This window comes from Capra hircus, chromosome 1 (genome assembly GCF_001704415.2).
Source record: "Capra hircus breed San Clemente chromosome 1, ASM170441v1, whole genome shotgun sequence".
Taxonomy (NCBI): domain Eukaryota; kingdom Metazoa; phylum Chordata; class Mammalia; order Artiodactyla; family Bovidae; genus Capra; species Capra hircus.
This window is the reverse complement of record NC_030808.1, coordinates 67,393,531-67,407,031: the sequence shown is the minus strand read 5'-3', so window position 1 is coordinate 67,407,031 and position 13,501 is coordinate 67,393,531. Positions and strand designations below refer to the sequence as shown.

The following is a 13,501-nucleotide window of genomic DNA, read 5'->3' as shown; positions in this document are numbered from 1 at the left end:
TCAGGAACTCTTTGAGAATGAAGCCTTTTCTCTCCTTGAGATTCTTTAGCCTCCACTGTGTTGAGGCTATTCTTTACAAACCAGCATCACCAAAGCAGAAGAAAACGTTTGCACTCATGTCAATGCCACTCACTGTAACGGGCAAGGAGAATACAAGCCATGTGGCTTCCAACCACACAATGCTATGGCACTGTGATTTCACTTGTTGAATAAAGAAACCTACAAAGCTTGGCCACCGAAGGAAGAGATGTTACAAGAGTGGCAGCCACAGATACCACTTCTCTTTGAAAAGCTCACTGCTCAAACAGAAGGCTACAATATGCCAGCATTCAACAGCAATCCTAGGACATTGATGAAGATCATCAGACCCTAGGCAGTACAACCAGAAAAGTAAAATCCTCAGCTGACATGGGCTCTGCACAATTCATTTATAACCCTGGGAGTTGGAAAGGTTTCTTCTATTAACTTTAGGCCAGGATATTCCTAAAGCCAATTTAACCCCAAATTTAGATTTGACTTTATCACAATATTTTTAGAAAGAAAGACTCCATCTCCTTAGTGATGTAAAGCAGAAAAATTAAAAGGCTTGACCACAGACAAAGAATGAAACCCTGAAAAGAAAGTGAAGTCGCTCAGTTGTGTTTGACTCTTTGTGACCCCATGGACTATAGCCTACTAGGCTCCTCTGTCCGTGGAATTTTCCAGGCAACAGTACTGGAGTAGGTTGCCATTTCCTTCTCCAGAGGATCTTCCCAACCCAGGGATCAAACCCAAGTCTCTCGCATTGCAGGCAGACGCTTTACCATCTGAGCCACCAGGGAAGCCCTGAAGAGCGACCTATAATATGCAGTAGAGCTAAGTGTTCAATTTGGTCTGAGTGGTGGCTGATTTTGAAATAATTTGTTCTTTTACTACATACTCTATTAAAACTATTTTACAGTGAATAAAAAGTCTGTTAAAACAGCAAAGAGAATAGTGAACACACACACACAATTTGCTGTGTCTCTTGGAAATCCAACAGCCTGGAATGGGCTCTCGGTTACTCAGTAAATCTTTTGTATTAAAGGCCAAGTGTATGCCTTTTTGGTAGGTCGCTAACCCCAGGAGGAAGCACTTTTGTGACAGGAGGGTTAAACGTTCACCTGACAAATCTGGTCTCTGTGGAGGCTTGACAAATCAGAATTCTAATGAGATTCCACACACAGTCCAAAAGAAATGGAGCTATGCATTTCTCCAGAATGGATTCCACTGTGAAATAGACAATATTTAATACAAAACAAATGTGCTAACCCAGAGGTAGCAGATTCACTTTATATAAGTTATAAAATTACAAAATTGGGTAAAGGTTTTCCAAGTGTCAAGGCATTTGTCTTAAATGGATTTTCAAGCTTTAACACGGATACTTGCTTTTAGCTTAGGAGCAGAATTCTTATTGGAACAAAATCCTCTATTAAACACATAAAAAAAAAAGCCCTGAAATGAAAGCCTTTGAAAGCTGGTACAAAGTTGAGGATCCAAGGCACAATTGTAACATGGAAATGTGTGTAAAACAACTGAGGATTTTGTTCCTTTTAGCATTTCACAAGACTGCCAAGTGAAAACATTTTTACCTGAATTCATCAGGAAGACATCTTTTCTGAGAAACACGCTCTGACTTACAGATATAAATCAAGACAAAACTTGTTTTCCTTCTTCTAGGCTTGACTTTCAAGAAATTCAAGAATCAAATTTTATACTCAGTAACAGCAATGTGTTCACCCTTCTTTCTAGTCTCATTGGTTTTGCTTTTCTTCCCTTAATGTTCATATTTTATTTATTGTGTATGTCTTTTTTGGATATGCTTCCCAAATTCTTTTGGCAAGGAGGCCAGGTATACTTCAAATACACACCCGACAAAAGCAAGCAAATATTGCAAATACTTTTAGGATATAAAAGGGAGTATCTTTGCCCTCATAGAACATCATAATCAAAAGCAACATTTCAGAATTACCTTAAGTAAGATAATATACACCTAGATACAATAGCGGGCTAAAGCTCATTATTTTAAGAAGTCCCCAGGACTTCAATTTTACCAAGAATAGACATATTTCCTGAATATAATCTTAGTTATCTTCATTAATATAATCTTAGCTACCTTCATTAGCCCAACCCTGGGCTAAGAGATTAGAAATTGTGTGTGCTTTGCTTTTGACCCTAGATAAGTCATTAACACCTGGTTATCATAGTGTCCTCTTTCCTATTGGGAAAATGGTACCTCCTCGACAGTAGAAGACCCATTATGATTAGGTAGGTGCTCTTAGAAGTAAAATTGCAATATAAATGCAATGTATCACCATCATACACATTAGAGGCCTGAGTGATTCTTTCTCAAGAGCTTAAAAACTTCTTTACATTCATGGCAAAAATTTATCTTTCTAAAGTCATACTTTCTTTGGCAACAACATGAAGAGGCAGGAAAGCTGTATAAACACACAAAGATGCAGGAAACAAATAATGAAAGAAAACATTTCTATACATAAAACATTATTTATACCTGTTTTCATTTTTTACATTAAAATATAAACATCCCCTTATCCAACATAGCTGGCGAAAAAACTAAACAAAAAACAAATGAAGGATTTAAAGATAGCTGGTGAGTTTTCAAGTGTCCTTGCTTAACACCAGACATTATGACTCAATAATAAAAAGAACCAAACTGGTAAGAGAGCTATAAAGTATCAATATACAGCAAAATCTCGATGAACCAGAATACGCCAATTTCCTGGTTAATCAACTATTTACAAGAAAACTCTTCTTGCTTTAACCATTAGTTTATAAAAAACTTTCTCAAGTTTTACTTTCTAAAGTAAAGTGAACCAAGTTAACTTTCTGGTTCAGTAACTACAAAACACCAAACATAAATCAATTTTATTTTGATGATTTAGGATCATGTGGTACCTTGGGATAATCTCTCAGAATACTCACAATTTCTTTGCAGTTTTTTTAGGGGCAGAATATTGGAGGGAACTGGAGTTTCTTGTATTAAATAAATCCCCCAAATCATAAGCTTTCACTGTCTTCTTTTGCCTCATTCTCCTAAAAAGGAGAGTGTAGCAAAAAGGTTGTAGTTAAGCAGGATTTCTCATTGTAAGCATACCTATATATACTGGTTCTGGAAACAATGCAGTTTGGTGACTTTACCCCTCTGGACAATTTTTTCTGTTTAATTAATATACCCAGTAACATGAATTATATGTAATGAGTCCACTGTTTTTCTGGATATCAAATTTCAAACCTTATGAATTCCTTAATTAGAATCTTTCTTCAAGAAAATCACTCATGAAGATGATTTCAAAACCAGAAAGTGAAAGTGTTAGTCTCTCAGTCCTTGTCTGACTCTTTGCAACCCCATGGACTATAACCCACCAGGCTCCTCTGTCCATGGAATTCTCCAGGCAAGAAATACTGGAGTGGGTAGCCATTCCCTTCTCCAGGGGATCTTCCAGACCCAGAGATCAAACCAGGTCTGCTACACTGCAGGCAGATTCTTTATCATCTGAGCCACCAGGAAGCCCTCAAAACCAGAACCAAAATATGCTTCCTCTCACAACTGCTTAAACAATCTTTACAAGTTATCAAAAAGCACCACTTAGATAGTAGGTGCTTAACTCCTCGAAGTCATGAAATAATATGAGGGATAATAAGTGCTGAGAGAGGAGTTACCTTCTGACTCTTAGAACAACTCAGTGTTTCCACAGGGCAGGACCCATATCACTTGGTGGCTTGTGAGATGACTTTAGGTGATACACAACACAGAGTTAAATAATGTTGAGTCACAGTGTGAATGTCATTCCCTTTATAATTTTCTTTTAAACTTCTGATAATTCCACAGAGAGAGCCCATTTTGGGGCTAGCTAACATCTCTCACTGCAATAAAGAGTAGGCTTCTTGGATTCAGAGCCTTGGCAGTCATTAGCATCCAGTTAGAATCTCACAACATCCTGTTTTATTTTTAATTTATTTTGCAGTTCTCTTTTTTAATGGCAAACTGATGCTGGTTTTTCACTTGGAGTAGAGGTTAGTTTCTTTTTAAAATGTTTTAAAATTTAAAAGATAAATATTAAGTAAATAATAGCATATGTAATAGTAATACTTAAGTGATTGAAGTTTGGCAAATAATGGCTATAGCCTAATGACATATTTTTAAAAAGTGATTTCAAAAGAAGGTGATTTCAAAAGAAGGAAAGAAACATGTGTCACTGTGTTTTCAATACTTATGATGCTCTAGGGATGAGCTCACCACAGCCTTCTCCTACATGAGGTGATTTCCAGAGTTAAGATTCAAGCAAAAATATAAAAGGAAAAAGAAACCATTCCATACCAATCTGGACTTCATAGACTCATGGTACAATAAATGTGCAAATGATCTAATATTTAGTGAGTCATTTGTTTTACACATAAACTTTCCAATTCACTGCAGCATCTTTTATTTGGTCTGTACTAATGCCTCACAAAGGCAAACTGGGGTTGTAGAGTTCCTGCTTGGTTCTCAGGGCAAGTACCACACACACTTCTTGACTGAATTCTCCAGCCATGATTCAGAGCTGTTGGCCAAGTCTTCCAATGGCATCTGACTGTTCTTCCAATGCCATTGCCCTGTAGAGAGGGCTCTTCAACTTCTTCTGAATGATAATCATGGCCAACATTCTGCTGAGAGGAATTTGCCTACCAGGTATTGCATGCTCACAGGCATGCCATGCTGACTTAAAAAGGACAGCTGGAGAGAAAGAAAGCAGAGCTTCTCATTTGTGGTGAACAGTTTCTTCATCACAGTGGTAGTGTCCTTCCTTTTCCTCTTTAAGGCAAGGCAATATGTCTGAAGGATGGTGTCAGACATCATAATCAGGAGCTTTGCCCTGGGCTTGCCTTAGCCAGATCTGTAGTGTAACAAATGCTCCCACAGTCACGTGAAAAAAAAGCTGCCAGAGATTGCGCAGTTCATAGAGATACATGTTGCATAGACAGATTAAACCGAAAGTCAAAAAAGATTTGACATTCCGCCAGCTGGTATAGTAGACGAGTAAATAACACTGTTGAAAATATAAAAATAAATGATGATTAGGGTTATAGGAAGAAGAAATGGATGCTGCAACTATAAAACTTTAACAGGCCACAGGGTGAAATATGAGAGTGGAGTAAGGGGATTTTTCAACTACAGATAAGACAATGTAATATCTTTAAGACATTCAGCTATGAAAGCTCCACAGCTTAAGAGGGAAATAGGTTTCTCCTTTTATATTTTTCATTTTTCAAAAGGAAAAGCGTTTTGTATTGTATTTAAAATAGATAAACTTCCATGCAAACAAGCTAAACAAATTCCTCAAGATGACAGGCAACTAAGACGCAGTCTTAGGATCTTAAGGGTTCTTATCCCAGAAAAGTTAAAAAAAACTCATACAAGTTATTCAGCAAAATGGGCTCATATAACCTGAATCTGTATATTAATGAAATCAACAAATATTTACTTGAGTCTAAGGGGCTAAACTACGACCTGAGAGAACACTTGAGGGAGAATTTATTCAATGGAAATTTATTTATCTGTTTGGTGTTGTTCTTTGGTTTTAAGTAAACAAAGACCTCACTCAGATGGAGCTTACATTCTACTGGGAGAAGACAGATTATAAAGTTTATATATAAATATATATATGTATTTATATATATAAAATCAAGCAGTTATGTTCTAAAAAAGATTTTTAAAAATGGGACACAGAACTCAATGAGTGCTGATTTAGAAGATTTAAATACTCTCGTGCACCCAAACCCTGGCATTCACCTTTCCTCCTTTATTTTTCTCTATATTATATTTATTAACATACTTCAAAAATATGCTTATTTTTTTTGTCATCTATAGTCTTCCAATGAAATCCAAGCTTCATGAAGGGAGAGGTTTTTAACTGCCTCGTTCACTCACTTTTCTCCATTGCCCCAAACAATGCCTGAAAGTTAAGTCGCTCAGTCATGTCCGACTCTTTGCAACCCAGTGGACTGTAGCCCACCAGCCTCCTCCATCCATGGGATTCTCCAGGCAAGAATACTGGAGTGTGTTGCCATTTCCTTCTCCAGGGATCTTCCTGACCCAGGGATTGAACCCAGGTCTCCCACATTGCAGGCAGACGCTTTAACCTCTGAGCCACCAGGGAAGCCCAAACAATGCCTGGTATGTATATAATAAGTGCACAATAAAAATCTGTTGAATCAATGAATTATTTTCTAGAAGATATCTAAAATTCCAAGTCTGGGATATATAGGAGTTACATATGATCACAAAGTCTTAGGAAAGAGGTGCAGGACTCTGTGTGAGATTTATATCCAGACTTCAGAACAGGAAGAACATTAGAGTGTTTGTGACAATACAGAAAGAATGTGATGTTCTGCTTAATGCATTTAGTTCTTATACAGATCAGGCCTGTGTTTGCTATCCAAGCAAAATTTAACTAGAAAAATTTATTTTATTGGAGTGTTTTGAATTTAACAACTTGAAAAAAATAGAAATTTTCTTTTGAAATAATTTTAAATGTAAGAAAAGTTACAAAAGCTTTTCACCCCAACCAAATGTTATCCTCATATAACCACAGTATAATTATCAAAACAGGAAATTAACATTGATTTTAATACTATTAAGTAACCTAAAGACTTCACTTGAGTTTTGCCAGCTATCCCATAAGACCCTTTTCCTGGTCCAGAATCCAATCCAGGACTCCATATTTAATTTAGTTGTCAGGTCTCCTTGAATCTTTAACAGCTCAAGCCTTTCTTTGTTTTCTGTGACCTTAACAGTTTAAAGAGTACTGATCAGTTATTTTGTAAAATGGTCCTAATTTTGGTTCGGCTGATATTGTCTCAAAATTGAATAGAGGATATCCAATTTTGGAAAGAAGAATACCAAAGAGGTAATATGTGATGTGTCAAATTACTTATTAACTGTGATCTTTTGGTAAGGTGGTATCCAACAGGTTTCTCCGCTAGTTACTGTTTTTCCCTTTGTAATCAGTATCCTGTGGGAGGATACTTTGAGATAATGTAGATTTCTATCCCATCATACTTTTGCCCACTGGTTTTAGCATCTATTGATGATTCCTGCCTGCCACAAGTGTTTGCCAAATGGTCACTTTCAATTTCCATCATTCTCTACATTTATTAACTGGAAAATTCTACTATGAAGAAGAGATAGATTACCTGGTATTTTTTTAAAATAAATATCTAAGTTGTGGTTTTCAAAGGCTTTAAAGATAATGGTCTGTACCCCACAGATTACTTACTAATTACAAAGAGGAAAAAGATACTTTTGCAATGGAGATATCCGATAGGCAATCACTTAATCAAATGATCAAATTTATTACATGCCTCTTGACTTCTGTAATTAGAGGTATACATTATACTATACTACATAGTATGGTCACCAAAATAATTAACCTGAATCTAATCACAAGAGACACATCTAGATTATGGGGCATTCTATAAAGTATTTGCTGGGACTGTTAAAAAATGTCAGGGCTATGAAAGACCAAAACAAAATAGAACAACAAAAAGGCCAGGAGATGGCATTGTAGGTTAAAAGATACACAACAACCAAACACAACGCACAATTTGAAATCAGAGGAAAAGAGCTACAGAGAACATTTCGGAGACAACATAATCTGAATATGAATCCTATGTTAGGTAATACTGTATCAGTGTTAAATTTCTTGGGTGCGATAAAGGCATCACAGCTATGTACAACAGAACGATGTCTCTGTTCTCAAAAGACACACGCTGAAGTTTCCAGAGGTGAAATATCTTGATGTTTGTAACTTACTTTAAAAAAAAAAAAAACCTGCAGGAACCTCTGCTTCTGGGAAGATGGAGTTGATGTACTTTCCTCTATTCTTACCACTGCATACAACTAAAAATCCTGGATATTATATATCAAACAAGTATCAGATGACTCTGGATGATAAAGAGAAGAAGGCAGACAGGCTAAAGACCTTAAGTCTCAAGGAATGACACACTGGTAAATTACCTAAGTTTGTTTGTTTTGCCTCATATATCACACTTGGAGCTGAAGAAGTTGACAACTAGAAAACCACTGGATGTACACCAACAAAACAAACAAAACTCAATAAAATTTTGCTTTCTCTAGCCAAAAGACCAAGAGTGACGCGATTTTCCACAATAGAAACTTGTACATAACAACTATTCTACTACAGCCAAACACCACCAAAACCAAACCAAAACAAACCAAAAAAGCCAAAACACACACACACACACACACACACACACAAACGGTGACCACCCATATTCACCCCATCAAAGCCTATGTGGGCAGCCTATAATGCTCTAAGGAGATATTCTCATTCTCCAGGGCTTCAGAGAAGGCAAGTGGGAAGCCAGAACTTTGATTTCCACTGGATGGTAGGAGTCTCTCAACCCCACCCCATGGTGTATCACTGGAGACTAAGAAGGACTGCAGAAATTCACCTCCACTTGGCATTAAAAAGGCAATGGATTTCTCATTAGAAGCTATGAAGTTCAGATAAGAGTGGAACAACATTTTTCAAATGTTGAAAGAAAATTAGCTCTCAATCCAGAATCCTATATCCAACAAAATATCCCTTAGGAATGAAGGAAAAATAAAGACAGTCTCAGATGACAGAACCCACTCCAGTGTTCTTGCCTGGAGAATCCCAGGGACAGGGGAGCCTAGTGGGCTGCCATCTATGGGGTCGCACAGAGTCAGACACGACTGAAGCGACTTAGCAGCAGCAGCATATGACAGAAGATGAAGAGAAATCATCACCTGCAAATATACTCTAAAGGAATGGCTAAAGGAAGTTCTCTAGACAGAAAGGAAACCAAAAAAAAAAAAGGAACCTTGCAACACTGGATAGAAAAGGACTACATCAAAAATACATGTTAATGACTAGCTTTGCCTTTTTAAGAATTTTCTAAATTATGTTTGATGATTGAAGTAAAAATTGTAACAAGGTCTGATATGTTTCTAAATATATGTAGAGGAAATATTTAAGACAATTATAAATAGAGAAGGACAAAGAGATATAAAGAGTTACAATTTCTATGCTTCACCTGAACTAGTAAAATGATGACATCAGTAAACTGAGTAAGTAAAATGTAATACCTAAAGCAATATTTAAAAAGTCATCCAAATAAATACATTCAAAACCATCACAGATAAAACAAAATGGAGTTCTAAAAAAAGTGTTCAAGTAATCCACAGGAAGAAACAAACAATAAAACAGAAAAATGAAAAAGCTGAAAACAAAAAATAAGATGGCAGACAAAAGCCTTAACATGTCAATAACTACACTGGATATAAATGGCTTAAACATAGCAATTAAAAGATAGAGATTGACAGGATGTATTAAAAAGCATAACAAACTCTATGTTATCTACCAGAAACTCACTTCAAATGATACAGGCAAGTTTAAAGTAAAAGGATGGAAAAAGGCGTAGCATGCAAACACTAACCAAAGGCAGGCATGAGTGGCTATCCTACTATTAGATAAACGTAAAAATATTTTGGGACTTTCTGGGTGGTCCAGACTCCATGTTTCTACTGCAGGGTGCACAAGTTCCATCCCTGGTTGAGAAACTAAGAAACAGAAAGTGCAGCCAAAAAAACAAAAATAAATAAGCAAAATTATTTCAAAGAAAGTAAAAATAACCAAGGACTGAGAGGGATATAATGATAAACGGATCAATCAATTAAAAAGATCCAGTAATCCTAAATGTGTATGAAGCAAACAACAGAGATGCAAAAACTGATAGAACTCAAACAAGAAATTCACAAATACATGAATATAGTTGAAAATTTCAACACTCCTCTGAGTGTGCATGCATGCTAAGTCGCTTCAGTCATGTCCAGCTCTTTGTGACCCCATGGATCCCATATAGCCCACTAGGTTCCTCTGTCCACGGGATTCTCTAGGCAAAGATACTGGAATGGGCTGCCATTTCCTCCTCCAGGGATCTTCTTGACCCAGGGACCAAATCCGCATCTCTTAAGTCTCCTGCATTGGCAGGCGGGTTCTTTACCACTGGTGCCACCTGGGAAGCCCAACAATTGATAGAACTAGCCAGGAAAATCAGCCAAGACATATAGAAACTGAGCAACACTACCAACCAACAGACTCTAATCAACACTTACAGAACACTCACTTAACAACAACAGAATACACAGTCTAGTCAACTGCCCGTGAAATATATACCAAGACAACACATATTCTGGGCCACAGAACAAACCTCAACAAATGTAAAATAACTGAAATCACACAGAATCTGTTATCAAACTACAATGGGATCAAACTAGAATAATGGAAAGAAAATGAAAATATCCAAACACTTGGAAACTAAGCAACACAATTCTAAATAATCCATAGGCCAAAGAGGAAACTGCAAGGAAAACATTTTTTAATACACTGAATTAAACGAAAATACAACATCTCAAAGTATGGAATGGAACTAAAGAAGTGCTAAGAGGGAAATCTGTAATATTAAATGTACACATTACAAAAGAGAAAATTCTCAAATCAAATGATCTAAGCTCTCACCTCAAGAATCCAGGAAAAGAAGAGTCAAATAAACCCAGAGCAAACATGAGGAAAGAAACAATGGAGGCAGTGCAGAAATCAATAAAATAGAAAATAGGAAAGAAACAATAAAACAAGGAACAGGCTCTGTGAGAAGATCAATGAAACTAATAAGACTGATCAAGAAAAGAGAAGATACAAATGATCAATATGAGAACTAAAATAAGAAATATCACTACATATCCTATAGACATCAAAAGGATAGTAAGGGAATACCACAGCCATCCAACACACAAATTTGATAACTTAAGTGAAATGGACAATTTCCTCATAAAATGCAAACCATCCATTGTAAACAATTATGCGAACAGCTCTATAACTATTAAGAAAATTGTAAGACTTATTAGGGTTTTCCTGGTGGTCCAGTGGTTAAGAATCCACTTTGCAGTGCAGGGGACACTGGTTCAATCCCTGGTCCAGGAAGATCCTGCGTGCTGTAGAGCAACTAAGCCTGTGTGCCACGACTACCGGGCCCACGTGCTACAGCTACTGCAGTCTGTACATCTAGAGCCTGCGCTCTGCAACAACAGGAGCTGTCAAAATGAGAATCCCACACAGCACAGTGAAGAGCAGCCCCTGCCCCTCGGAACTAGAGAAAGCCCATGTGCAGCAGCAAAGACCTACCACGGCCAAAAATAAAAATAATCTTTTTCTTTTAAAGACTTACTAATAGTGGAGGTAATCAAAACTGTATGGCACTGGCAGAGGAACAGACACACAGATCAACAGAACGGAACAGGGGATCCAGAAACAGATCCACACAAACATGCCCAACAGATTTTTTCAGTGCAAAAGCAATTCAGTAGCGGGGAAAAAAAGGAAAAACTGATAAATTAAACTTCATAAAAATTTAAAATACTTGAACTACAAAAGACTCTTAAGAGGATGAAAAGCCAAGACTGGGAGAAGATATTTGCTACATATTTGACAAAGGACTAATATCTGGAATATATAAAGAATTCTCAAACTCAACAGTAAAAGACAAACAATCCCTTTAGAAAATAGGCAAAAGACATGAACAGACATTTCACCCAAGATGATACACAGGTGACAAACATGAGACGATTTTCAATATCAGTAGCCCCCAGGAAAATGAAAATTAAAACCACAGTGAGATTATCACTACACATCCATCAGAATGGCTAAAAAAAAAAAATACAGACACCACCAAATGCTGACAAGGATGCAGAGAAACTAGAGCATCCACACAGTGCTGAATGTAAAATGGTACACCACTCTGGAAAACAGCTTGTCTCTTAATAAGCATGCAACTGCCATGACCCAGTAATTACACTCCTGGGCACTGAGCTCAGAGGAACGAAGAATTTTTTCACACAAATCCCAACCATGAAAGTCTATAGCAACTTTATTTATAACAGCCAAAAACTAGAAACAATTCAGATGTCCTTTAAATGAGTGAAAGATCAAACAAACTGTGGTACAGCCATACCATAGAATACAAGTCAGCAATGAAAAGGAACAAACCATTGATACGTGCATGGATAAACCTTCAGAGAATTACGCTGAATAAAAAATGCCAACCACAAAAGGTTATATATACTATATGGTTCCATTCATATAACACATTCAAAATGAGAAAATTATATTAATGGAGAACACAGTAGTGGTTGCCAGAGATTAAAGAGGGGTTGGAGTTGGGGCAGGAGGGAACTATAAAAGGCAACCTGAGGAGTCTTTATGGTAAGGACTGTTATATACTTGACAGCATCAATATGCATTGCGATGTTGTATTATAGCCTTCCAAGGTGGTTACATTGGGGGGAAACAGATAAAATGTTATACAAGCATGCTTTATGACTCCAGGTGAGTCTAATTGTCTCGAAATAAAAAGTCTAATAAGGAGAACAACTTCACATATTCATTTTACCTGCAACTTACACTGTAAACAATGAGTATATACCCCATATACATACACAAACAAAAAAAGAATAAGACAAAGCAAACGTTGTGAAATGTTGACAACTGGTGATTCTAGGTGCACCAGTTTCTCAACTTTTCTAGAAATCTAAAGGTTTCCAAAATAAAACACAGAAGGAAAAGTGCAGTCTCTAGTTCCTTCTGATTTCCTATTTTACGTTTTTGGTCCTGCAGTGCAGCTTGCGGGACTCTAGTGCCCAGATTAGGAACTGAGTCCATGCCCCCTGCTGTGGAAGTGTGGAGTTCTAACCACTGAACTGCCAGGGAATTCCCAGATTTCCTATTGTGAATGCTCCATATCAAGATGATCTCTATCTGACTGAACCCTGTGATTCTGTAAGTATCGAGAGACTGGAGGAAAAGGCACCAAACCATTTAGTAGTGGCCTTTGAGGTCTGATCTAAAGGAGATTTAAAAATACCCTGAAATTGGAGATACAGCACATCCCATGGTAAAAGGTAATCACTTAATTTTTCCTATGGGGAAATCATAGGAATATGCTAATCATATTTGGAAAGTATTCAGTTTCAAGCCTGTCAATATGAAGGACATTGTTTTTTTAATTCTTTTTTAAAGTATTTATCTGTTTACTTCTCAAGTGAAAAGAAGACCTGGGTGACATTGCTCCACCACAGGCTACTCTTAAAACTATCAATACTTTCATCTGTTCTGAGAAAGTTAACAGAGGTATGCCTGTCCTTGGCAAGAGCACTGGTTCTAAGATCACCTAGATTCAAGTCACTGACTGACTGTAAGAACTGTCTAGGCTGGAGTGAAAAATGGTGATAATGATAGGATTAGTGTGGGGCTTTCTTTGAGGATCAAATGGCATAAGGAATGTAAAGAGGTTACCACAAAGGAAGAGCTCAACACATTTTTGCATTATTATTAGCATTTAAAATTATTTCATTAAGGTAAAACAGCTTAAAGTATATTTT

At 36.9% G+C, this 13,501-nt stretch overlaps 1 protein-coding gene across 3 annotated transcripts in view; it reads right to left on the bottom strand.

Annotated features, from left to right (window-relative positions):
- The window catches only part of SEC22A (SEC22 homolog A, vesicle trafficking protein), an 89,322-nt gene continuing 77,114 nt past the window's right edge, over positions 1,294-13,501 (bottom strand). For all 3 annotated transcript variants that reach the window (XM_005675036.2, XM_018045723.1, XM_018045739.1), the window contains one exon: positions 1,294-5,069. In XM_005675036.2, coding sequence (XP_005675093.1) covers positions 4,869-5,069 — 201 coding nt within the window. In that variant the 3' untranslated portion in view covers positions 1,294-4,868. The remainder of the gene's footprint in view (positions 5,070-13,501) is intronic.